The sequence below is a fragment of the Macaca mulatta genome, chromosome 6, assembly GCF_049350105.2.
Source record: "Macaca mulatta isolate MMU2019108-1 chromosome 6, T2T-MMU8v2.0, whole genome shotgun sequence".
In the NCBI taxonomy this organism is placed as follows: domain Eukaryota; kingdom Metazoa; phylum Chordata; class Mammalia; order Primates; family Cercopithecidae; genus Macaca; species Macaca mulatta.
In genome coordinates, this window is record NC_133411.1 from 189,299,072 (window position 1) to 189,326,284 (window position 27,213).

Genomic DNA, 27,213 nt, shown 5'->3' on the forward strand with positions numbered 1-27,213 from the left:
AACTCAGCAAAAAGGCAGGCACCCACTACCACCTGCTTTATGGGGGGTGGCCGTTCCTCTGCTGTGCTGCAAACACACCAGTGACACAGTTACTTGCAAGCGTTTGCTGAGCACCCACTGTGGATGGTGAGGCACTATGCCAGGACACGTGGCCTGCCCTCAGTGAGCACACACTCAGGAAGAGGCCCTGCACACCAAGGGTCCTAAACCCAGTAGGGTGAACAAGATTTAGGGGAATGGGAGGAGAAGCAGCAGAGGTGGAGGCACATTCAGAATGTGACAAGTCACTAGGGACTGGGTAGAGGGCAAGTGAAGCTGGAGAGAGAAAAGGAGGCCAAATCACTATGGGCCCCAGAAGCCACGCAGAGCCATCTGGCCTCAGTCCTGAGGGCTGTGGAAGCTGTCAAAGCATCAGAGGTGCGGCACAGGTGCTGAGGTGCTCAGGGATCCATTCCTCCCTTCCTCGCTTTCATAAGAGAAGCCTCCCCCCTTCCTGCTAGACAAATGGCTGCCCAAATAGAGACGACGCCTGGCAGCTTTCCCAGTAGCCAGGTATGGCCAGATGACCAAGTTCTGACTAATAAGATGTGGGTAGAAGTGATGTATGCAACTTCCAGATCACTTTTATTATTTTTCTTTATAGAAAGCTGCTGGCCCTCCAATCTGTCTTTCTTCCTTGCTGCTGGCTATCAGCTGTCACAGACCCAGAGACGGAAGTCACATGCTGTAGACAGAAAGCTGCCCACCAGCTGGATTCCTCAACAACCTCACGGCACAGAGCCAGCCCCCATTCAGGACCCCTGTCCACACTGGGACTGACAGATCAATCTCAACCCTGCTGACCAACCCTGGAACTCTCCCTGCTACAACTGCTTTCAACCTATACTTGGACTATGACAATATTAGGTTAACTTCTTTAAATTTGGGGAGTATATTCAATCGTATTAGGTTTTAGAATTATAATTCCATCTCAAGATTTAAAATAGTCCGGGCACAGTGGCTCACACCTGTAATCCCAGCACTTTGGGAGGCCAAGGTGCGGGGAATCACTTGAGGTCAGGAGTTTGAGACCAGCCTGGCCAACATGGTGAAACCCCATCTCTACTAAAAATACAAAAATTAGCCGGGTGTGGTAGTGTGTGCCTGTAATCCCAGCTACTTGGGAGGCTGAGGCAGGAAAATCATTTGAACCGGGAGGCGGAGGTTGCAGTGAGCCGAGATCATGCCACTGCACTCCAGCCTGGGCCACAGCAAGACTCCATCTCAAAAACATACAAACAAAAAGATTTAAAATAATTATAAAATTAAAACAAGGTGCCCTTATTGGGCAGGAGAAAAAAGTCGCCTAAGTGAGAACCTGTTAAAGCCACCTTCTCTGTCAAGCGTGGGCTTTGTGAGAGCAAAAGAACCTCAAGGCCACCTGAGAAAGCATGTAATTTAGCTATTCATGAGTCAACTCTATTGAGATGATATTTCAACAAAAGGCTCAGAGAACAGTTTTACAGATTGGGAAGTGCGAGAATTCTTCATGCAACCACATCAGCAATACAGCCAACCCTGCCTTCGCTGCTCCACTTCCCACCCCAGCAGGTGCCGGCTCCTCCCCCGGCTCCCAGTCTGTGCTGCCACTGTCCGTCCAGCACGGGGCTCCCTCCTTGCCACTTGTGCACTCAGCGGCGCCCGCCAGGCTGCACTGTCACAGCCTTTGTAGGGTCTGCCTCCCTCCCAGGCTATGAGCACCTCCAAACTGGGAGGGAACGCTACAAGGAGGCTTCCAGGAGGAGGCAAGACCTGAGCTCAGGTTTGTTCACAGTATCGACCAACGCATGAGGAAACAGGCACTTTCACACACATCAGTGAGAGCTGTGAAGTGGCAAAACATTTTTTTGGATTGAATAGAGATAATAGCTAGTAAAAGTTACATGCACATCCTAAACTGGCAAATACAATTCTCTAAGTGTATCTGACAAATATGCGTACAAGCATCCAAACATATTTGTGCAAGGATGTTTGTAACACTTCTTGTAACAGGCAAAAAACTACAAGTAATCTAAAATGTACACTGTGCATGGACTGAATAAATTATGGCACTAAAGTACAAGAAGGCCATTCAACAGAATGCAAGGACTTTAGGTACCAATGTGGAAAGATGTCTAAGATACAGAAAGGAAACACAGCAAGTTGAAGAAGAGAACACATGATGCCCAGCTACGTAAACACACACACACGTGCGCATACACATGCACATACACAAGGCTAGCAAGTAGAGAAATAGCGAGAAATGAGAAACCTTCTTCCCATCGTAACTTTCTATTCTGTTTTTCAAATGTACATATTTCACATTTAAAAACTGAGTAAACAAAAAATGTTAAATGAAAAGCTGCAGAATGATCATTTAACACTTGTACAGAAGATGGGCTTGAGGCAGGTAAGGCTAGAGGCATGAGAGTGGGCCTGGCTCTGAGATACACATTTATAAACACCCTTATAACAACTAGTGAGGGGCATATTACTATCCCCCGCTCTGCAAATGAGGAAACTGAGGCTGAGAGGCAATAAGGAAGTTGTCCAAATTCTCAGCATGGCCCAGATTTGAATTTAGGTGTGTTTCACCACAATATTCAAGTTCCTCCCAAAGCACCATTCTGACATCCCTTTAGAAAGTGAAGCTATTTGCACGCAGGCTGGCCAGGACCAGAACACAGTCCTGCACATTTCATCCTGCTGACTTCCCCTACCAAAACACTTTTTCCTCTAACGATGACGATTCAGTGATCCACAGACTCAGGCGAACCTTGAATCACACTAAAGCTTCAGAATACCCAGGACATGCGATATTTAAATCAACTGACTACTGTGATTAAAAGCAGATTCTCACAATCACCCTCAATGCTTGCTGCCGACGTTTTTTTCATTAAATTGTTCTGTTTTCCAGCTGGACACGATGGCTCACACTTGTAATCCCAGCACTGTGGGAGGCCGAAGGTGGGAGGAGGATTGCTTAGGCCCAAGAGTTCCAGACCAGCCTGGGCAACATGGTGAGCCTTCATCTCTATGTTAAATAATAATAATAATAGTAAAAATTTGGCCGGGCGCAGTGGCTCATGCCTGTAATCCCAGCACTTTGGGAGGCCGAAGCGGGCGGATCATGACGTCAGGAGATTGAGACCATCCTGGCTAACACGATGAAACCCTGTTTCTACTAAAAAATTACAAAAAATTAGCCAGGTGTGGTGGCGGGCACCTGTAGTCCCAGCTACTCAGGAGGCTGAGGCAGGAGAATGGCATGAACCCGGGAGGCGGAGCTTGCAGTGAGCCAAGATCGCGCCACTGCACTCCAGCCTGGGTGACAGAGCGACTCCCGTCTCAAAAAAAAAAAAAAAAGAAAGTAAAAAATTTAAAAGTTATTCTATTTTCCTACTGTAATTCTTTTGAAGAATAGCTTGGTAGAACAACTTAACCTTTCTTTGATAATCGAGAATCTTGCAGCTCTCAGGGCCATCCTCTGTAGTTCTTAAGCCACAGTATATGCCACAATACAGAACAACCAGCATTTGGTTATCGCCTCACCCACTGTTGGATCCACAGGACCCTGCAAGGATCCCGGTCACCAGCCCCACTTCCAGGCACCCAGGCCTGCCTATTTGCCCCTCTCTATCCCCCACTCCCAGAGGCCTGGGTAACAGCTTCTCATGGCTCCTTGGACCAGCGACAGCAGCAGCATTCTCCCAGATGCCATTCCCGTGACCTCCAAACCACTGCACACATGCCACTTTAGACAGAGAAATCACTCCACATGAGAATATGTACACAAATGTTCACAGCAGCTTTATTTTTAATAGCTAAACTAGAAACAACCCGAACGTCCTTCAATGGGTACACAGGTAAACTAACTGCTGTACGCCCGTGCCACGGAACACCATTCAGCAACGGCTGAAACACACCACAACTCGGGTGGATCTCGAGGGCAGTATATTCTATGAAAAAAGCCAACCTCAAAAGTCACACGCTGTCTAACTCCATGAGTATAACACTCCTGAAAAGACAAAAGTCTAGAGATGGAGACTAGATTAGCACTTGCCAGCAGTTATGAATGCTGGGGAAAAGGTGCTGTGGCTGTAAGGGAGTGGCACAGGGAGATATTTGGGATGATGACGTAGTTTTGAATCTTGATTGTGGTGGTGGTTATATGAATTTTCACATGTGATAAAAAATGACAATGAACTCTATACACATTGTTCCAATGCCAAATTTCCTGGTTTGGATATTTTACTATAGTTATGAAGATACATAACCATTGGAGAAAGCTGGATGACGGGTACTGGGACCTCTCTGTGCCATTTGTGCAACTTCTTGTGAATCTATAATTATTTCAAATTATGGAGATGGAAAAAGAGAGAGATTTGTTAAAAATACGCAGTGATCATGCCATACCATTTGAACTCCTTCAACAGTGACTGACCGCCTTGAGAATAAGACTCAGTTCCCTAGCACAGCACGGGAGATGGCAGTCCTCTGGCCCAATCCTGAGCAATATCAAACCACCTGGGATCGGCAGACACACCCAGCTACTGCACACCTGCAGGCCTCTGCCTAAGCTGTTCCATCTGCTTGAAATGGCGTCCCTCTCCTTTCTGACCTCCTGGTCAACCTTCATCCTCCTTCAAACACTAGTTCAAGCACCTGCTTCTCTTACATGTTTCCTCCTCCAGCCTTTCCCTTCAAACCGTGCTGGGCATGCCCCCATTGTTGCCACCCTCGCTGTATTCACTTTAGACTGCACTGCGAGTCTACTTATACTTCTACTCTGTAAGGGCAGAAAATGTGTCTGATTTATTTCTCAATCCTCTACTGATTACACAGTGGGTGCCCAGTAAATGTTTGTTAAAGACAAAGCTAAACGGGAGAATACACGTGGTAGGGCAGCTGGGAGCAGTGATTCAGATCAGGACTTTGAGTCAGACTCCCAGTGGGTCTGCTGCTTATCTGGGTGATGTGCAGAAACGATCGGGCTCATCTGTAAAACAGACGGGCAGAGAGCCTCAGGTTACCTCTAGATAAGAAGTGCAGAGCCCACTTAGGACGGCATCTTGATGGAGGAATGTACCCTAAATCTGACCAAGCCTTGTCTAGATCCAATCACTAACTGACAGAGATTACAGAGAAACACATTAAATTACACTGCAGAGATGCAATCAATCAAATACCAACTGTGGAAATGCTACAGAACAACTTGATTGCTTCAACAAATAAACTACCAAGAAAACAAAGAAATAGGAGGGGGATCTATGGATGAAGAGAAACTTAAAAGACGTATCAACCAATCAACAATGTATGGACCTTATCGTGCTCTACCTTCAAACTATTAAGGAAACTTAAAATTCATGGGGCAGCTGGAAATTTGAAGATTGACTAGTTATTTGATGATATGAAGGAATTATTACTTTTTCACCTTTAAAAGAGTCAGGACCTTTAGAGACCCACCGCAGTGTGCTGTATAACTACTGCATACCTACCGAGCACCCTGAGGTTGTGCCTGTCTGTATAACTACTGCATACCTACCGAGCACCCTGAGGTTGTGCCCATCTGTATAACTACTGCATACCTACCGAGCACCCTGAGGTTGTGCCCGTCTGTATAACTACTGCATACCTACCGAGCACTCTGAGGTTGTGCCCGTCTGTATAACTACTGCATACCTACCGAGCACCCTGAGGTTGTGCCCGTCTGTATAACTACTGCATACCTAGCGAGCACCCTGAGGTTGTGCCCGTCTGTTTTACAGATGAGCCCGATCGCTTCTGCACATCACCCAGATAAGCAGCAGACCCACTGGGAGTCTGACTCAAAGTCCTGATCTGAACCACTGCTCCGAGCTACCCTACCACATGTATTCTCCCGTTTAGCTTTGTCTTTAACAAACATTTCCTGGGCACCCACTGTGTAATTAGCATCCTGAAAAATAATGAATGAAATGACATGATATTTAGGAATTCCTTGAAAATAATTATGGGTGGTAAGTGTGTAAGAGGATAACATTAGAGATGAAACAAGATTGGTCAGGAGTTAATAACTGTTAAAGCAGAACGCTATTCTGTTTAGTTTGTATATGTTTGAAAATTCCCATAATAAAAGTTAAAATTTAAAAAATGATGTTGAAACCGGATCATACAATCAAGTACAAAATATCAGGAATTAATTATTCTGAAGGAAAATTATGGAAAAATGGCACCTTCCTAACCAAGTGTCAGGTATAACTACTGTATGTATGTAGACCAAAAATAGTTGCCCTATTGGCAAATCAATAGTCTTAAGAAGAAAAAAAATCTGGTCTCTGTTTTATGTCTCACGAAAACTGGTCTAGTCACTATTAACTGGTTTGTCTGGTCCTTTTCTTTATCCAGAAAATTAAAAATATTTTATCTTAGACACATTCAAGAATCCCCTCTAATGTTTATTCAGGGAACCAAATAAACAGATTTTAGTCTGTGAACAAATTAATGTTCTGGCACCCTGAAAATTAAATTACCAGGAAAATCAAAGCTGTCCAGAGAAGTCTATGCAAAAATAGTATTGTTTTTAACTCTGCAGGATCCTTTTGAAGAAAAATTTAAAAGTTAAATCAAGGAAAACATTAAATAGATTGGTGGTCATTCTTCCAGAAGAAGTTAAAAGCCAAAAGAGAATACTCAGAGCTGAGGGACTCAGGAAAGAATCCTTATCTAGGGAGAGATCTGGGTTCGGATTCCACTCACCAGCTGCTTGCTAAGAAGCAGACTACTCAAACTCCTGAGCTTCCGTTTCCACAGGGCTCCAGTTACAATCAAATGAGTATCTGGGCTGGCACCTGGGCAAACAGGGCCTGACTCTCCTGGCCTTAGGCTACCTTTCCTGCTCTCCTCACAGCTCCTCCCTCCCACACAGCCACTCCTGGAGGATGACAATCTGCAACCAAGCTGAATGAATCTGTATTTGGCTTGGCTCACAGCATTTAAAAAAAAAAAAAAATTAATTAGCTATTGCCAACATTTAAAAATCGGAACAAATGTGGAGTGCTGCCTTCTGTTTTAGAGACAGGGTCTTGCTCTGTCACCCAGGCTGGAGCACAGTGGTGCGATCATAGCTCACTGCAGGCTCAAAATCCTGGGCTCATGGGATCCTTCCACCTCAGACTCCCAAGTAGCTAGGACTACAGGTGGATGCCACCACACCTAGCTAATTTTCAAAAATTTTTTGTAGAGACAGGGATCTCACTGTTGCCCAGGCTGGTCTTGAACTCCTGGCCTGAAGTGATCCTCCCACATCAGCCTCCCAAAGTGTCTGAGATTACAGGCGTGAGCCATGGCACTAGTCAAATTCCACCTTCTTCTAGAAAACTGCTGGGTAAGGTTCCAGTTCTTCAGAGTCCCCACGACTCTGTGCCCTTACACCTGGCCCTCCAGACTGATTCTCAACTCCACAGTGGGCTATGGTCCTTACCTGGCCCTGCTCCTTCATACCTCTGCCTCTCCCTGCCTAGCAAATTTCTCATCACCCTCAAGGCCCCCCAGCATCACCTGTCACCTCCTCCACATTTCCATGGCATAGCCCCTCCACGACAGCAAGGGTTGCACAGTCCTGGAACTAAGTGTCTGCATGCCTGCCTTCTCTACTGGGCTCCTGGGCTCTCTTCGGAAAGGGACCCTGTTGCTATCTGCCTTGTGTCCCTAGGGCCTAGCAGAAAGCATGACCTAGATAATGCAGAATTCAGTAAATGTCTCCTGCATGTGTGGAAGAAAGCTAGAGCTAAACCATTATAAAAATGTGAGATTTTACATCACAGCTTGTTCCAACGGTTAGCAATTAAAGGGGTCAAGGACACCAAAATGTTTCACAAAATAGAACAAGCTTCCATCTGCTTACAAGTTTCACACGTTAATCAGAAGTCACTAAATTAACAGATAAAGCAGAGACAACAGGGAGACTGGGCCATTTCTTTGATCATTCATTCATTCATTGAGCTGATACTACTGAATACTTACTGTGTGCTTTCTAAGTACTGGGGATAAAGCAGTGGACAAATCAGACAGCTACCTGTTTTCACAAAGTTACATCCTAGTCGGGGAGACAGAAAATAAACAGGCAAATAAATAGAAACGTTTCAAACCAGGTAAGAGCTAGGAAGGAAATTTTTAAAATAATGAAATAGCATGACTAAGGGAAGAAAGAGGGTGGTCGAGGAGGGCCTCACCCAAACCGAGACATCTGGCCAGAGGAAGGAGCAGAAAGAGCTACTTGTGCCAAGATCACAGACAACTCCAAAGACGAGGAAACAGCAAATACAAAGGTCCTGGGGCAAATGCGGGCTGGCATGTTCAAGGCGGGCGAGATGAGTGGACTGGGGCAGCAGTCTTCTGGGAGAGGGGTGTGGTGGTAAGGGATGTGGGCTGGGTCCCCTCTGGCACTGCTGGACACTGAGTGTGCAATGACAAGGCAAGGGAGGCGTGCGTGGGGAGGCGGGAGGCTGGGCGGATGAGGAGGGGGTTCCTACACCACTCACACCGGCAAGGGCCAGCACCCTGCCCAATCTTCCACAAATGTTCACCGGCGTCCTGCCCAGGCGTCTGCATACACTCACACAGCCTGACAACAACCCTGTCCAGAAGAGGCATTTCCCCACCTTCCTGAAGGCAAAACCGCGGCAGAGCGAGGGTCAGTGCCTTGGTCAAGGTCGCGGGGACGCGACCCCGGGCCCCTGGGCCCCCGGCGCAGGAGTGCAGCTGTTCGCCCCACCTCCGCGAGGGATGGCGCCCGCAGACCCCACGGGCAGGTCGGCCGGGCCAGGCCGGGGAGCAGGCCCGCAGCCCGGAGCCGCTGACAGCCGGGCGGAAGGGGGCGCCTGCGGCATCCCCGAGCACAGGGGCGACGGCTGCGGCTGCCAGGGCCCCGCAGCCCCCGGCCCACCCCGAAACCCCGGCCGCGCGGTTCCCCCGCCGCCCCTCCCCGCGGGCCCGGCCCGAGCAGCCGCCGCCAGGCCTAGCCCGCCCGCCGGGCTCACCTCGCCTCCCCGCCGCCGCGCCACGGGGAGAGGGCGGGCGGGCGGACTGGCGGCGCTGCGTGCTAGTCACTCCTGGCTCCGCGGCCCCGGCTCCGCCACCGGCCCGCCCCGCCGCGCTCCGCCCCGCCGCCGCCGCCGCCGCAGTGGGTGTGAGGGGCGCCGGGGCGCTGCGACCCTTCCGGTCCCGCTCCCTTCTCTGCCGCTGCCGCCGCCGCGGCGCCCGGTCTGACCGACCCTCGGGCCGACCAATCAGCGCGCGGAGAGCGGAGCAGGCGCGGCCAATGGCGCCTGGGGGGCGGGCCGCTGGAGGTGGTGTGGGCGGGGCCGGGGGCCGGGTCGGGCGCCCGAGGTCCTGGGCCGGGGTTCCGTGGGTTCGACGCCCCCGGGCCTTTCAGTGGCGTCGGCCGACCGGCCATGGCGCTCGGTTGCGCGCCGCGCACGCGGTGAGCTGGAGACGCAGGCACTGCGCGTCCCACCAGCTGAGCCCGCTGTCCGCGCGAGGGGGCCGCAGCTCGGGGGAGAGGGTGGCCCGGAGGACCGGGAACCGGGCTGGAGGCGCGCGGGGCTCACACCGCGGGGTCCGCGGGGAGCCGGGCCTCGCCTACAGGTGCAGGCTCGTGGCGGCGAGGCGGCCTGGAGCAGCACGGGAGGCCGCCCGTTTCGGGGAGAGCCCGGGGCGATCGCGGGGAGAGGCCGGCCTGGCGTCCGGGAGCCCGGCGTGCTAGGGCCCGGGAGGCGGGGCTGGCCTTGTACTCGGTTGCTCGCTGCGGCGCCGCAGGAACGGGTCTGTGGGGGTGTGGGTGAGGCCAGAAGTCGGGTTGGAGAAGGGGAGGGGGTGCGAAGAGATGGCCGTGTGTAGACAGGTTACCCGATGGGTCGGTGACGCAGGAGGGGAGTGCGCTTGGTGGCGGGGTGACTTAGTTGACAACATTTAAAAATTGGGAGGTGCGGCAGGGCGCGGTGGCTCACGCCTGTAATCCCAGCACTTTGGGAGGTCGAGGCGGGTGGATCACCTGAGGTCAGGAGTTCGAGACCAGCCTGGCTAACCAGGTGAAATCTGTCCCTATTAAAAATACGAAACAATTAGCTGGGCGTGGTTGCGGGCGCCTGTAATCCTAGCTACTCGGGAGGCTGAGGTAGGAGAATCACTTAAACCCGAGAGGCGGAGGTTGCAGTGAGCCGAGATTGCACCATTGCACTCCAACCTGGGCGACAGAGTGAGACTCTGTCTCAGAAAAAAAAAAAAAGGGAGGTGCTCAGTCAAGTCTCTGAGAGGGGTGGGGGGCGGGGCGAGGAGTCCCTTGCTCAGGGCCCCCTAGGGACTGGGACCCGTTGACTCTTGAGTTGCTTTTGAGGCTGGATCAGGTACCAGCGGCCTGGGGGTCGTACAGGATGGGAGAGGCCGGGACTTGGGATGTTGCCAGATCTACGTTGAAAAGTGAAGCAGGAAGCGCGGCACGAGGCTATGCACATGGGGAAAACCGCGGAGAGCCGGGCTTTGGGGACTGGAAGAGTGGGAACAGTGGTTGACAAATGGTGAGTGGGGGGTAGAACAGCAGAAACACAATACCAGTATCCACGGAGTGGCCAGGGCCAGAGTTGGGAGAAGGAACAGGACTCTGCAGATGGGGAGGGCAAGGGGCTGGGTGGTGTGAAGGGTGGTTGCAGACTTTGGGGAGGGCAGCTAGCCTGTGACCCAGGTTCCAAGGGCACTGAGGGCTGGGCCAGGCCGCTTGGAGGCACCAGAGCCTCAGAGGAGGGGTGGGGTAGAGGAACGGATGCAGCATGGTGTCCTCCTTGGCCACCAGAGGGAGTTTGCTAAATCTCAGCATGGCTCATCGCGGCTTGAAATTCTACCTCGCAGTGTGGCCTGCATTGAGGAGGGCCCACACCTGTCCTTACCTCAGACTCACCTGCCACCTGCCTCAGGTGCATGAGAGAAAACAGGAAACCAGAAATTGCCAGGATCAAGGATCATGGGAAAAGAGTAAAAGCCTAGCTGTCAGAGCTGAGGTTCCACCAAGGAGCACTGATGGGTGCTTCTCCTCATTAGGAAGGCTACGCGGTGGCTCACACTTGTAATCCCAGCACTTTGGGACGCCGAGGGGGGTAGACTACCTGAAGTCAAGAGTTCGAGACCAGCCTGGCCAACATGGTGAAACATCATCTCTACTAGAAATACAAAAATTAGCTGGGCGTGATGGTGGGTGCCTGTAATTCCAGCTATTCAGGAGGCCGAGGCGGGAGAATAACTTGAACCCAGGAGGCAGAGGTTGCAGTGAGCCGAGATTGCTCCACGGCACTCCAGCCTGGGCAACAGAGCAAAAACTCTGTCTCAAAAACAAAACAAACAAACTAAAAAAAAAAAAACGGGGACACCAATTTCAAGCACTGCAGGCCTAACTTCATAGCACTCACATCATGTCAAGTGAGTAACCAAAAATCAGTGTACATGTGTACACACCTATACATATCTCACACTAAGTTTTCTGTAAGGGTTCTTTTTATTCCAGAGACACTGCTTTTTTTCTGGTTTATGAAATACAGTGAACATTTATGGACACAAAGCTGAGGTGACAGGGTGGGGATGGGGGCCTTGGAACAGCACCAAGAATGCTGGTTGAACCCTCCAAGTGAAAAGATCCTGCCACAACATATGTGAACCAGGTAGGACACGTGAGCATGTCTTACCTGATCTGGTCTGTGGTGGGGAGAAGCAATTGAGGGAGGCCTCCTGGGCCGGAGGAAGCTGTTGCTAAGGCTGCCCGGCAGGATATGTTGGGCCTGCGACTTAGGCAGAAAGGGCACTCAGGCCCAAATGTTCAGACGTGAGGACCTGCTTCCTGTGTTCAGGGAGCCACAAGTCACCTGGTCTTAGGGAAAGGTGAGGGGACTGGAGAGTTCTGAGGACCTTGAGGTAGATTGGCACTGCCAGGCCTGCGGGCTGCCTTTAGCTCACTGATAGGCCTTGTTTAGCCCAGAGAGGTTTGCTTTTTTTAGTTGATTAGTTAAGAAACATTTAAAAATTAGGAGGTGCTATTTTGAATATTTATCCTCTATGAAACTCATGTTCATACTTAATCTCCAGTGTGGCAGCACTGGGAGGTGGGGCCTCTGAGGGTGGTTGGGATTAATCTGATGGATTCATGGATTAAAGGGTTATCACCGAGTGGGACTGGTGGCTCCTTTAGAAGAGGAAGGAAGAGCGGAGCTGGCATGTGAGCATGCTCAGCCCCCTGGCCATGTGACACCTGGACCATCCTCAGGACTCTGCAGAGTCCCCACCAGCAAGAAGGTCGTCATCAGATGCAGCCACTCAACCTTGGACCTCTCAGCCCCCAGGGCTATAACAAATACATTATTTTTAAAAGTCAATTACCCAGTTTCAGGTATTCTGTTGTAAGCAACAGAAGCAGACTAAGACAAGAGCACGGCAGGGTGGAGGAGCTAGGGGTGCCTGGGGCATCGGGGACTTGTCCGGAGACCAGCTGTATGTGCAGCCACAGTGCCTACAGGTTTCTGTGGTCCTGATATCCCCCACCCTTGATTGGCCTGGATTCCAATCCGACTCATTTGTCAGCTGTGCTCCTCTGGGCAAGGGATTCACTTCTGCCTGCCTTGGTTCTGTAGGAAGTGGTGTGGAGAAGGAGGGAATCAGGAAGAGCGAGGTGCAGCCCATGCAGCAGGGATGGTGTACGTCCTTATGCTGACTGGCCTCTGTCCCCTCAACACCGTGCCTGCCCTCCCCCGACTCCACTAACCCACATCTTCCCTTCTCCCCAACCCCTACAAGGACCCAGAGATGTGCTGAAGGGTGTAGGTCAGGGCTGCCCCAGCTGTGTGCTGTAGAAAGCTAAACTGCACTTAAACCAATGGGGATGTTTGTTGGGAGGTGCCTGTAACATCACACCCAGAGGAGGCGGGGGTAGAGCTGGCCTGGAAACCCTAGGGCCACGGAGGCCACCTCAGGCCCGAATGGAGTTTGACAACCCACAACGATGGACTCTGATGGTCCCCCGGACAGGGCTTCTATCCTGGGACTGGTCAGCCATGCTGGGGAGACCGGCTCACACGAGGCCATGCCAGGGAAGGGCAGAACTGGGAAAGGCAGAAGTCTGGAAGTTTCTTACATGGTGATTATTAGAATGAGGGCATCTGAGCTGCGGCACAGCTGAGGGTGTGGCACTGCATGGAAACAGGGTTATTTGGGCGCCGTATAACTGAATGTTGAACCCAGTGGCCCTTTGCCGTCCTCCTCCGGGAATCCCCCAGAGCACCAGCAGCTGGGCCCGTACTCTCAGGCAGGGAGCCAGCAAGCTGTTCTCCAGAAGTCTGACGAGCCCTAAAGGGAAGACCTGAGACATGAACATGATGACACCCCCACCCCCGCCAGATTTCCCAGCAGGGAATCTTGCATCAACCAGCCCTACCATGTGCTTAGAACTTCCAGTCAGCCCACCTTGAATCTGAACAGACAGCTCAATGTCATATGGCTTAGAAAAGTAAGACAACTGCATCTTGAAAGAAACAGACTCTGGAGAAGGAAAATTCAAAAAATAAAAATAAAACTATTGTTGGCTTCAGAGAGAATGAAAACATATTACATCCTTAAAACAAGAGCCAGCCATTTAAAAATTGTTCAGCACAGGTGTATGCAACATGGCCTTGCTCTGTCAGCTGAGATGGCCTAGAAACAATGACATCTCAGTAGCAGCCAACACACCCAGAGCCCAGAATCTTCTGTAATGTCATTTGCCATGCAAGGAACCAGGGATCCCTGGAAAAATGGCTGATTCTAGGGCTGGGGCAGGGTATGGACAAGACAAACCTGGAGAATATTGTAGTGCGAGTACACACACACACACACACACACACACACACACACACACACACACACACACACACACACACAATGATGGGGCTATGCCAAAGAGACAAGAGCCAACTGAAAAAGCCTCCAGTGGCTATTGCTAGAACTATTGGAGCAACAAACTAACATAGTATTGGGTATGACTCAAAATATAAAATAAATATCTATGGTTCATACTAATAGAAATAACAAATGGGGAAGAATAGACAAGTTTGTGGCCAGGCACGGTGGCTCACGCCTGTAATCCCACACTTTGGGAGGCCGAGGCGGGCGGATCACGAGGTCAGGAGATCGAGACCATCCTGGCTAACACAGTGAAACTCCTTCTCTACTAAAAATACCAAAAACAATTAGCTGGGCATGGTGGCGGCGCCTGTAGTCCCAGCTACTAGGGAGGCTGAGGCAGGAGAATGGCGTGAACCCAGGAGGCGGAGCTTGCAGTGAGCTGAGATCCGGCCACTGCACTCCAGCCTGGGAGACACAGCGAGACTACCTCTCAAAAAAAAAAAAAAAAAAAAAACCTTTGTGCAGAAGAATCCCAAATTGTGTAGATACTCCTCTCTCGAGGAGGTGAAACATCACACCCTGCCCTTTAAGTGTGGGCCAAGCTTAGTGACTTCCTTTCAGAGAGTACAATATGGAGAAGGAGGAAAATGGGAACCTTTACAGTGGAGAGACCTGGCTCCCACCTCCTCAGCCAGCTGATGAAGGCCGCACAGCACACCAGTGATAAGATGTGGATAGTGTGCACCGATGATATGAAGGGATGAGAAAGGCACTTTCTTCTGTGGTGTTCCTCCCCAGAACCCAGAACCCCAGTCTAGCCATGAGTAAAGCGTTAACAAACCCAACAAAGGGACAATCCACAAAGCACCCACCAGTAGTCTTCAAAACTGTCAAGGTCATTACAAACAAGTCTGAGAAACTCTCACAGCCAAGAGGAAACTAAGGAGGCATGTCTCAGAACAGAAAAAGGACATTAGATAAGAACTAAGGGAATACAGATAAAGTACAGACTTTAGGTAACTTTAAAAATATGTTATATAACAGCAGGGCGCAGTGGCTCACGCCTGTAATCCCAGCACTTTGGGAGGCTGAGGTGGGCGGATCACGAGGTCGAGATTGAGACCATCCTGGCCAACATGGTAAAACCCCGTCTCTACTAAAAATACAAAAACTGGCTGGGCGTGGTGGCGCATGCCTATAGTCCCAGCTACTTGGGAGACTGAAGCAGGAGAATCACTTGAACCTGGGAGGCAGAGCTTGCAGTGAGCCGAGATTATGCCACTGCACTCCAGCCTGGCAACAGAGTGAGACTCCGTCTCAAAAATAATATACATATATATGTTTTATATATATAGAGAGAGAGCAAAGAAAAACTCTTGAAAATTAAATCATATTGGCAGAAATGAAAAATCTTGGTAGCAGGTTGGGAGATAAAATTGAGGAGATCTCTCAGTAGGGCAAAAAGACAACAAATGAATGAAAGAAAAGATAAGAAATTAGAGGCCAGTCCAGCAGCTTCACCCTGGGAATAATAGACACTCCAGTGAGGACAGAGAAACAGAGAAATCCACAACAAAGTAATTCAAGAAAATTTCCTAGATCTGAAAGGCAGAAGTTACCGGACTCAATCAACCCGAAATGAAATGTGACTGTAGGCAACTTGTGGTATTTCAGAACACAGGAAACAAAAAGGAGACAAAAAGGTCACCTACAAAGACATCAGACTTTGGACTCCTCAGTAACAACACTGGGAACAAGACGATGGAGCAGTACCTTTAAAATTCTGCAGGGACATTTTTTTCCGACCTGGAATTGTATGTTTAGCTAAACCCTCTATCAAGTATAAATAAAAAAATCATTTCCACACTTGCAGATTCTCAAAAAACTTGCCTTCTGCCGTGGCCTGAATATTTGTGTTTCCCAAAGTTCATATGTTGCAATCCTAACCCCTGCCACATGTGATGTTATTAGGAGGTGGGGCCTTTGGGAGGTGATGAGTGTGAGGGTGGAGCCCTTATTAATGGGATTAGGACATTTATCAAAGAGGCTCCAGAGAATTCCCTTGCCCCCTCTGCCGTGTGAGGACACAGCAAGAAGGTTGCTCTGTACAAACCAGGAAATGGACCCTCACCAAGACTCCACATCTGCCACTGCCTTGATCTCGGAATTGCTGGTCTTGAGAACTGTGAGAAATAAATGTCTGATTTTTATAAGGCACCAGGACTGTTATACAGCCCGAACTAAGACACCTCTCAAGCACCTTTTCTCAAGAAGAATGGGCTTCACCGGAGCAAAAAAGGAAACTCAGAAGAAGGAAGACACACATACAGAAAACAGGGGCTCAGGCCGGCCACGGTGGCTCACGCTGTAATCCCAGCACTGTGGGAGGCCGAGGCAGGCGGATCACCAGATCAGGAGTTCGAGACCATCCTGGCTAACATGGTGAAACCCCGTCTCCATTAAAAATACAAAAATTGGTCGGGCACAGTGGCTCACGCCTGTAATCCCAGCACTTTGGGAGGCTGAGGCGAGTGGATCACCTGAGGTCAGGAGTTTGAGACCAGCCTGGCCAACGTGGTGAAAACCTGTCTCCACTAAAAATACAAAAATTGGCCGGGTGCAGTGGCTCATGCCTGTAATCCCAGCACTTTGGGAGGCCGAGGCAGGCGGATCACCTGAGGTCAGGAGTTCGAGACCAGCCTGACCAACATGGAGAAACCCTGTCTCCACTAAAAATACAAAAATTGGTCAGGCGCAATGGCTCACGCCTGTAATGCCAGCACTTTGGGAGGCCGAGGTGGGCAGATCACAAGGTCAAGAGATTGAGACCATCCTGGCCAACATAGTGAAACCCCTTGTCTTCAGAAAACACAAAAATTAGCTGGGCATGGTGGCGGGCACCTGTAGTCCCAGCTACTTGGGAGTCTGAGGCAGGAGAATCACTTGAACCTGGGAGGTGGAGGTGGCAGTCAGCCGAGATTGCACCGCTGCACTCCAGCCTGGGCAACAGAGTGAGACTCTGTCGAAAACAAACACAAAGACAAAAACAAAAACAAAAAAACCCAGGAACCCAACACAGAAGACATGGCCTGGGAGGCCCATGGAGGGTGGTGAGAAGTGACCCTGGGGTGATGGCTCTGCACCAGACATGGAGGGCGACTGAGCCATACTGAGCAGTGTGACCCATGGGTGAACGATCTTCACAAGGCCCCACCTCCATCAGGCCAGCTGTAGCCGGGGGACGGAACGCCCAGGAGAGCCTGGCCTAGGCTCTCGGCAGTACTTGGCTTGGCCATGTGCCGATGAGGGGCGCTCCCATCCTCCGCTGAGGACACACAACACTCACAGAAGTTCCCAGCTTCCCCCCACGGAGAGCTGAAGGCAGGCCGTGGTGAGCTTAGAAGCAGGATGTACAGGACAGCCCCCTCCCTCTGATCGTATTTCCGCTGCAGGTCCAGCGCCTGGTCCCCACCTTGGCCCTGCCAGGTGGCTGACTGTGCTGAGCCCAAGATTCCCTCGAGACCTTGCTCATGACTTTCCCAGGAGGGGCCTTGTCAGCTCCCAGAGAAGCGGGAGTCAGACCACGACCTGGAGACTGATCTGCTCGCCTCCGGGAGCCTCCATCCAGCGGGGGCAGTGCCGCCCCCTCCTTGCACACCCATTGTGCACTCGCCCTCCACTTTCGAACTAGACAGGGTATTTGGGGATAGATACACAGGTGGAACCATAAAGAAAAGGGAACAATTAGCACAAAAGTCAGAATGGCCATCGCCTCTTGGGCATAAGGATGAAAGACACTTTCTAGGTCTTGTCCGGAGAAAAATGTTCCGGCTAGTTTGTAGTCTCCTAATCTTGGAAGTTGTATTGGTCATGGATTGATCAGTAGGACAGAAACCATTCTAGCCATTTCCCTGGGACTGACCCAGGGCCTGGAGGACAGAAGTCAGGAAAAGCCCTGCAGCGCCCGGGTCCTGCCAGCTCTCCAGAGTGGGGATTTTAGAGGAGCCACAGGAAACCTCTGCTCATGGTCACCACTGCCTGGGATGCTGAGGTGGGTGCGTTTTGGGCAGCACCCAAGGGCCATAGCAGAACCCTCCATTTGCGGAAGCCACATTTCTGTCTGCTTCTGCCAGAGAGAAATACAAAAGGGTTTCTGCCGCTCAGCTGTCTTCCAGGTCTCCCATGAATGCCTCTCGCTGGTGGACAACCTGGAAATGCAGTTCCCAGGTTTCCAGCCCCTGTGATACACTTGAGGGCAGAGGAGGGGATGGAAGTTTGCTGAGTGGCCCGTAGGTAATCCTGAACACAGTTTAATGAGATACTAGTGCGGCGCACATCCGTTGGCATGGAGACGCCATTCAGGGTGTGTGTGATAGCACTTACGTAGGCAGCCTAAGTTCCGACTTCACAAGACTTCAGAACTTTCTGGCTTTCAATCTTCTTGTCTGATTGTATTAACGAAACCAGGGACTGTAATAGGTTAATTGGGGGAAAAAATACAAATTAGAGAGTTTCAGCCCTCTGTGCTGTCTCCAGGTTCTGGCCAACCCCTTCCAGGTTCAGTGGCCCCTCTGCTGAGTCCCAAATCTCTTGCGTTTGTTGTATCGTAGAAAACAGCCCTCCTTTTCCTACTAGAAACCCATAGGTCTCAGGTGTGGAAGAGGCCAATGGTTACTAACAGGGCTGCCCCTCCAAACATGGCCGAGCTCCTGCACAGTCCTCAAAATCCAAAGTACACAAAAAGAATGAGGTTAACAAAATGCAAACACACACACAAAATTGTATGTTCTTTATTGTCCTAAAATTGCATAGTACTTTGATTGTGCACGCTTTTAAATCGAGAGCAGAATCGCCCACTTGAAACTACTCTCTTGCATGGGATATTTCAAGCTGTTTTACTATATGGGCAAGGAGCAGGGACCAAAATGCTGCCTGGGCCTAAAAAGAGCTGTGATCAGATTCAACAGAAGTTGGAGAGGGGGAGGGATCTGGGCCACACACGAGAAAAAAGTGTGGAAGGAGGTTGAGATTTCAACTGGACTTGTAGGAAGCACAGATGGGTGCTGGAGGGGCTTCATGGATGTCAGGGAACAGGATTCAGGAGCAGCCTAGACAGGAAGGAAAAGGAGAAAGGAGTCCAGAGGGCCATGCCTTGTGCTCACATCTGAGATGAATGCCACCTGCCAGGGGCAAGCCTGGAGACAGCGCACGGGTAGCCAGGATGAACAGTTTGGGCGTTACCACGGCTACGGAAAGCCGTACCACATACTAGAAAAATAACTTAAAAGCTATACAATCGTCATTATAAATATTTTGTCTTCTAAAACTAACTCTAGTGTTGGTTATAAAAGGTTCACAGTTACTCTGAAGAGAGCTGTATCTCTATTGCACAGTAGTGGAGAAGTCTGCTCTGGTCCCCATGTGTAAACAATGATTCCCTTCTCCGCTGGCGACTTCAGGACACAGAGAAACAGTATCTGCTGTAAGCAAAAGCACTTGGGTAGAAGGCACGTGGCAGCTGTCAAACTCTACAGGAGCAGGCAGAACATGTGGGATGCCCACTTCTCCTCCCATGTCGCATCCCTGCTGTTGGGACAGGTCTGGAATCAGAGGAAAGGTGGTGATGGTCTTGTCACGGTCTCATCCTCATTCCACAGTTACAGACTTGGCCAGATTTCTGGGGAAGTCAACCTAAAACGAAAAAAAGTGGCTGTTCAGGACCCCAAAGATCTCAGCAACATGCTACCCCTCAAAGACAATTTTCAGAGTACTTAAAAACAAGGAGACAGACGTTCACCATAGTCACCAACCTAGAGACCTGCATCTTGGAAGCAGATTCCTTAGTCCAGAAGCTTCATTTAACTGTATAAGGGTTAGTCCCTCAATAAACATTTATTGTGTACCTGATGTGTGTCACGATCTGTTAACATGATTTAAAGAATATGGTTCATGCTTTTAAACACAGGTAACTTGATGTATACCATTAAAAACTCACTTTTCTTGTAAGAATATATATGAATTCCATGTGACTAATTCATTTAGGGTGGAGTGGGAAGGAAATATAGGAATGGTTCATCAGTAGGCTTCTACTGGGCCGGGCGCAGTGGCTCACGCCTGTAATCCCAGCACTTTGGGAGGCCGAGGTGGGTGGATCATCAGGTCAGGAGTTCGAGACCAGCCTGACAAACATGGTGAAACCCTGTCTGTACTAAAAATACAAAAAAATTAGCTGGGAATGGTGGCGCGCCTGTAGTCCCAACTACTCAGGAGGCTGAGGCAGAGAATCGCTTGAACCCAGGAGGCAGAGGTTGCAGTGAGCCGAGATTGCGCCACTGCACTCCAACCTGGGTGACAGAGCGAGACTCTGTCTCAAAAAAAAAAAAAAAAAGTAGGCTTCTACTGTATCTGGTATCTGCAATGTCTTACATTTAGATATTTTAAAAGATGAAACACATATGAAAACATGTTAGCAAATGTCAGCTCTGGATGATATGTACATATTCAGGTACTCATTATATTCTTTGTATTGTTATGTATCTTTAAAAGCTTCAAAATAAAATTGTAATAAAACTTTTATTTCTTTGTACTGTGAACTGTGTGTTCTTACTTGCTGTGAGATAATAAATTGGTTCTTTTCTGGAACATAATTTGGCAATATATGTTAGGAGTCCAACATGTTACATCATAGCTCATTTGTTAGATTAAGGACAAATTTTTTTTTTTTTTTTTTGAGACAGAGTCTCGCTCTGTCGCCCAGGCTGGAGTACAGTGGCATGATCTCGGCTCACTGCAAGCAAGCTCTACCTCCTGGAGTTCACGCCATTCTCCTGCCTCAGCCTCCCGAGTAGCTGGGACTACAGGCACCCGCCACCAAGCCCAGCTAATATTTTGCATTTTTAGTAGAGACGGGGTTTCACCATTTTAGCCAGGATGGTCTCGATCTCCTGACCTTGTGATCCACCCACCTCGGCCTCCCAAAGTGCTGGAATTACAGGCGTGAGCCACCGTGCCCGGCCAGGACGAATCTTAAATGTGGGACAACATTGTATATACAAAGATGTTCACTGCTGTGTTATTTATGAAGACAAAAAACTGGGAACAGCTTAAATAGTAGAAGATTGGCTAAGTAAACATTAAGAAAATCATGTTATAAGATTGTGGTGGAATATTATGTAACGATTAAATGCTACATATAACAAGCTCATAAAGATGTAAGAAAATACTTGCAATATAACAATAAAAGGAAGATGCAAACATTTTATCCTTGACATAATATTAAATAATATTTTTTAAAAAAATTCACATGCACAGGAAAAACCTAGACTAAAATACTACATTTGCTAATTGGCATTGCCTCTGGGTGATGAGGTTGTTTCCGGCTTTTTGTTTTGAAACAGAGTCTCACCCTGCTGCCCACCCTGTGCAGTGTGGCGTGATCCTAGCTCACTGAAGCCTTGAACTCCTGAGCGCAAGTGATCCTTCCACCTCAGCCCCACAAGTAGCTGGAACTCCAGGCACATACATCAGGTTAATTATAAAAAATGTTTTTATACAGGCAGGGTCTTGCTATATTGCCTAGATTGGTCTCAAACTCCTGGCCTCAGGCAGTACTTCCACCTTGACCTCCCAAAGTGTTGGGATTACAGGTGTGAGCTGCCTCACCTGGCCAGGTTATAGGTTAGTGCCATGATCAGAAGATACATTTTGCAGTTTCCAGCTTGTTTTGGGGGGCGGGAGGTGGTATAAGCTACTTTAAAAAGAAAGCTATTTTAGGCCAGGCGTGGTGGCTCACACCTGTAATCCCAGCACTTTGGGAGGCCAAGGTGGGCAGATCGTGAGGTCAGGAAATCAAGACCATCCTGGCTAACATAGTGAAACCCCATCCCTACTAAAAATACAAAAAAATTAGCCGGGCGCGGTGGCGGGCGCCTGTAGTCCCAGCTACTTGGGAGGCTGAGGCAGGAGAATGGCGTGAACCCAGGGGGCGGAGCTTGCAGTGAGCCAAGATTGTGCCACTGCACTCCAGCCTGGGCGACACAGCGAGACTCCGTCTCAAAAAAAAAGAAAAGAAAAAGAAAGCTACTTTAAATAAAATTACTTATTCTATGACTATTTAAGTATTTAAAGAACACAAAGGAACTTTGGGGCTGTGTCTCTCCTCTCTGCTGTTAGGTGCGGTTTTTAGACGTACGTCATATCCTCGGAGCACAGCCAGGTGGAAGGACAGCAGCTGCAGCGGAACCACACTCAGGATGCCCTGGAGGCAGTCCACAGTGGGAGGCAGCTCGATCGTCTTATACGCAAACTTGGAACTTTCAGTATCGTCCTTGGAGCACAGTATAATGGGGCGACCCTGGGGCAGAGAAATAGGATCATAAAATAGATGGTCTCTGAAAGCGGCAATCCCGGACGCATGCGGAGGATCTGGAAGCTACAGGACTGTGATGAGAACAGTCCTCTTTTGCATTTGCTGGAATCCTGGGTGAGGTGGTACACGTGGGACACAAACGCTTGGAAAGGATAAAGTGTCTGAGGCTTTTTGGTGGGCTTCTTCCCCTTCCCTGAGAAGGAGATTGCCACCCTGCTGCATCATGCGGCACCCGTGTGTGCCTTGCCGAGCGCAGGGCAGACTCACTCCTAAGTCTGTGGGGCTCGTAGTCCAGTGGTGGAAAACAAAAACCTAGACAAGGACACCAAGAAATAAAGATGAATTCCAAAGACATGCCACCAAGGCAAGAAAACAGGATAATGTGATTGGGAGACGGGTGAGGTCTCCGAAGCTCTCTCAAAAACAGGAGACATTTGGATTGAGCCCTAAATGATGAGGCCAACTCTCAGCAGAGCATTCTGTGGGAAGAGCATTCCAGACAGCAGGAACAGCCAGCACAGGCCTGGAGGCGGGTGTGGGCGCAGCGTGAGTGGAAGCAGAAGGAAAGCTGGAGTGCCTGGAACTCACTGAAGCAGGAGGAAAGGGCCAGATAACCAGGACAAAAGGGCAGGTTTTTGTTTTCCACCACTGGACTACGAGCCCCTCTAGACTTAGGAGTGGGTCTGCCCTGCTCTCGGCAAGGCACAAATGGGGGTGCCAAATGGTGCAGCAGGATGGCGATCTCCTTACCAGGGAAGGCTCACCTGTGGCTTGACGGGAAGGTATGGGAGGGTTTTAAGTGGGCAAAGGATGCAGTTGTGTTTTATCCCCTCACAGTGACCTCTGTGCTGAGCCAGGGGTGGTGACATCTGGATGGGGCACCTTGTTGGATTTCACCTCCCTGAAACTTCATGAACTCTGCCCTCCCACCTCAGGGCAGCTGCTGTGCACAAAGCATTTGGTTGGTCTCTGTGGCCGGTTCCAGGAAGGAGCTCCCAGCCTCTGGACCTTCCCATGTGACAGAAGCATCTTCGTTATTCATGGGAGGTCTCTTGGACTATACCTGACTGTATGCTAAGGTGACGACTCGTGGTGGGCCTGCAGATAGTCCCAGGATGGGGTCTCGCCTGCCAGAAAGCCAGCCACATGATTAGAGGGGTGGGGCTTTGAGACATGAGCCTGTCAGCCTGATCTCCCAACCTCCAAGGACAAACGTGGGGCTGGCAGCTGAGTTCAATCACATGGCCGATGGTTCACTCTGTCCTGCCTACTTAATAAAACCACAATACAAACTCCGGACACTGAAGCTAGCAGCTCAGGGGAGCTCCCTGGAGACACACGGTGACGTGCCGGGAGGGTGACACATCCTGAGGACACAAACTTCACATTTGGGGCCCTCAAACTATGGGTCCCTTGTTTGGGGTTGGCTGTGATTTTTATAAGAAAACTGTAATAGGATAGTGATTTCCTGAGCTCTCTGAGTCGTTCTAGAAAATTATTGAACTTGAGGCGAGAGTGGGAATCCCTGGATTCATAGTCAGTTGCTCAGAAATGCGGGTGGTTCCCTGGCTTGCGACAGGTGCCTGAATCAAGGGCAGTCTTTGGAAAGCTGCGCCCCTGCCCTGTGAGATCTGGCCTAACTCCAGGTAGTTCGCGTCAGAGCTGCCTGGCCGCAGAACGGGGAAACCCTGCCCCGGGGATCTCCACCAGGAGCCCCTCCCCCGAGCTCCAGGCCAGCATCCGGCGCTGCTCACGGCAGTGTGGGACCCCGGGCCCCGCCAAAGAGCTGTGTGGGACAGCTGCAGGCTGACCAGTTCCTTTCCAAGGGTGTGCACTCCTCACGGGGGGCCCGGGGAGGGTGTGCGCTCGCAGCCACGCGCTGGCCAGACCATCCATCGCTGGTACTGGCAGACAGTGGTGAGGTGGGCATGCGTGCAGAAAAGCAGGAGAGAGCTGGCCCAGTCCGGTGGAGAGCCCTCACCTGGCGGGCCGTGACTTGCTGCAGGGCATTCTGGCATTTGGCAAAGCAAGGATCCTTCATGATGACCATGATGACTGGCATCTGCTTGTCAATCAGTGCCAGGGGCCCGTGCTTCAGCTCCCCAGCCAGGATGCCTTCTGAGTGCATGTAGGTGATCTCTTTAATTTTCTGGAAAGAGGAGGTGAGATCAGAGTCACTCTGGGCAGATGGGGCAGGAGCAGATCAACCAGAGGGGAAGAAGGGGAACCAGGGGAGGATGACTCCGGAAGGCAGAGAGCCAAGGGTTGCAAGGCAGACAGATGCCTGGAGTGGTTGACAGCACTGAGGACACCCAGCAAGGGCCTGGGGAGAGGCCTGGTTACCATCCAGGGCATGCACCAGACCAGGACACAACCTCTGTGTCCCCACACCAGCCCCGGGCACTGCTGCTCCGTCTCTCTCCAGTCCCATGCACCGCCACCCCTTAGGACAGACAAGTTGGAGTCAGCCTAGCTCACCCTCTCCTCCTCCCTAGCCAGCCACATTTATCACGATGGCATTGTATTCTGCGTAGCTATACCTTCAATTAATGATCTGATTAAGCATTCGCCCATTAATAACTTCTAAAGAGTGGTTCCACGCAAAATCGCACAAACTGGGGTGTTATTTGAATTAATTTTTTTCCTATATTCAGGTAGATCCATCTGTATTCAGTTACCACAGATCCACGTCATTGAAATGGTGAGACAGGCCGGGCGCGGTGGCTCAAGCCTGTAATCCCAGCACTTTGGGAGGCCGAGACGGGCGGATCACGAGGTCGGGAGATCGAGACCATCCTGTCTAACACGGTGAAACCCCGTCTCTACTAAAAATACAAAAAACTAGCCGGGCGTAGTGGCGGGCGCCTGTAGTCCCAGCTACTTGGGAGGCTGAGGCAGGAGAATGGCGAGAACCCGGGAGGCGGAGCTTGCAGTGAGCCGAGATCACGCCACCGCACTCCAGCCTGGGTGACTGAGCAAGACTCCGTCTCAAAAAAAAAAAAAAAAAAAAGGTGAGACAGTTGAATAAATCATCTCTTGACTCCCGCCAGCACTGTTGATTTGGGTCAGGGCAATGCTGTAAGGAGTGTGGCTCCACTTGAGGCTGCCGACAGCTGCAGGGCCGGCCTCCCAGTGACCAGAGGACCACTGGCTCGTGCCAGCAGCCACCTAAACGCTTCTTTCTTCACCAGACTCATGTGGCGACATGGCTGAAATGTGCACCTTTCACCAGTACATTCAGCCGCTGCAGCTGAGCCCCCCACCCATGAGGCAGAGTCATCTGGGGGCTGTCAGTGCACCCCAGGCCTTGTCTCTACTGCACCCCAAGAAGCAGCACCTGCCTGTCCTCAGCTTCCTGTACCAGGATCTCCAGGGGGCGGGTGCAGGAGATGGAGCTCACTGTGGTCAGCCCAGCACTCCCCACCAAGACCAAGAAAATCAATTCTGAATGTTTCCGGTGACCACTTGCAACCGGCATTGTCTTATTTATTTCCTTCCTTCCTTCCTCCCTCCCTCCCTCCCTCCCTCCCTCCTTCCTTCCTTCTTTCCTTCCTTCCTTCTTTCCCTCCCTCCCTCTCTCTCTCTTTCTTTCTCTTTCTTTCTTGAGATGGGAGTCTCATTCTGTCACCCAGGCTGGAGTTCAGTGGCACGATCTTGGCTCACTGCAACCTCCTCCTCTTGGGTTCAAGTTATTCTCCTCCCTCAGCCTCCCATGTAGCTGGGATTACAGGCGTGCACCACCATACCCAGCTAAGCTTTGTATTTTTAGTAGAGATGGGCTTTCACCATGTTGTCTAGACTGGTCTCGAACTCCTGACCTCAAATGATCTGACTGCCTTGGCCTTCCAAAGTGCTTGGATTACAGGCATGGGCCACTGCACCAGCCTAGCATTGTCTTTCAAATGCAGGTGGTGGGGAGGAGATGGGAGAGGACGGCAGCCCAGCTGGGCCATGGTTAATGCCCTCATCTTGATGGCCAGTGCAGCCTCACCTGGAGCGCTGTCCCTGTTACCTGGGCTGAGCCTCTGCTCCGTGCACGGCATGCTGACAGTGAGAGGGCAAACCCGAGATGCAGGGCCCTGCCCGGTTCTCTGCCCACCCTCTGGGCAGCCCTGTGGCCCTGGCACCTTGTCCCTGCCCCATCAGCTTTCTCTTTGCTGGTGTGGATCTTTATTGCTGCAGGCGGCAAACGGCCTGTCATCCATTTTTGAAAAAGCAGGGCCCTCAATGTTTATTCCTGCAGGATCTCGAACTCCCCTTGGAAGTTTGAGGGGTAACAAGGAAACTCTGCGGAGAACCCCCCCTCGCAGTTTTGGTGGTGGCGGAAAAAAGCAAAAGCCCCATAGACTCGGTCCCCATGGACTCAGGTCTGATTCGGGTCCTCTACGTCATCTTGAGTGAGATAGTTAAGCTTTTGGAGGCTTTGTTTCCTCCTGGATGAGAGGCGAATAGCAACCGCCAGCCTCTCCTAAGAAGCTCATGAGGCCTAAGTGAGCTGTTCCAATTGGGCCCTGGCAGTGGCTGGAGAGCTGAAGCGGCACACCCCAGGCGCCCGTCCCTTTCTCCTCAGTAGACTGGGAGCTCCCTGGGGCAGGCACCTGCCTCACCCATCTGTGTGCCCAGGGCTAGAAACCTGGTGGAGAGCTGGTGCTTGGCATAAGCTCACAGGAGTGGTCAAGGGGTCCTTAGACCCGGCCCTCCCCAAGCCCAACGCCCTGCCCTCCTTCCCGCTGGTTCCTCCAGGTCTCCTGTGCCTGTCCTCCTGGGGGTGGGGGCTGGGGGGGGCTCACCAGGGCTCCCTCCAGGCAGGTGGCGTAGTTGTAGCCCCGCCCCATCACCAGCAGTGACCTCTGCGTGTACAGCTCCAGGGCTAAGTCGTGGATCTTCTCCTCCAGTGACAGCACCTCCTTGATCAGCTCTGGGCCATGCAC

The 27,213-nt window shown here is 50.8% G+C and overlaps 2 protein-coding genes across 9 annotated transcripts in view; both read right to left on the reverse strand.

Annotated features, from left to right (window-relative positions):
• Positions 1–9,242, reverse strand: part of MAPK9 (mitogen-activated protein kinase 9) — a 60,341-nt gene extending 51,099 nt beyond the window's left edge. For all 8 annotated transcript variants that reach the window (XM_015141643.3, XM_015141647.3, XM_015141642.3 and 5 more), the window contains exon 1: positions 9,039–9,242. The gene's annotated coding sequence lies outside the window, so the exon portion shown is untranslated. The remainder of the gene's footprint in view (positions 1–9,038) is intronic.
• Positions 9,243–18,688: 9,446 nt separating this feature from the next.
• GFPT2 (glutamine-fructose-6-phosphate transaminase 2) overlaps positions 18,689–27,213 on the reverse strand; it is a 53,618-nt gene continuing 45,093 nt past the window's right edge. Inside the window, exons 16-19 of the mRNA XM_001106226.5 lie at positions 27,073–27,200; positions 24,264–24,431; positions 22,106–22,267; positions 18,689–19,605 (exon numbers count right to left, since the gene is read on the reverse strand). Of these exons, the coding sequence (XP_001106226.2) occupies positions 19,561–19,605; positions 22,106–22,267; positions 24,264–24,431; positions 27,073–27,200 (503 nt within the window). The 3' untranslated portion in view covers positions 18,689–19,560. The remainder of the gene's footprint in view (positions 19,606–22,105; positions 22,268–24,263; positions 24,432–27,072; positions 27,201–27,213) is intronic.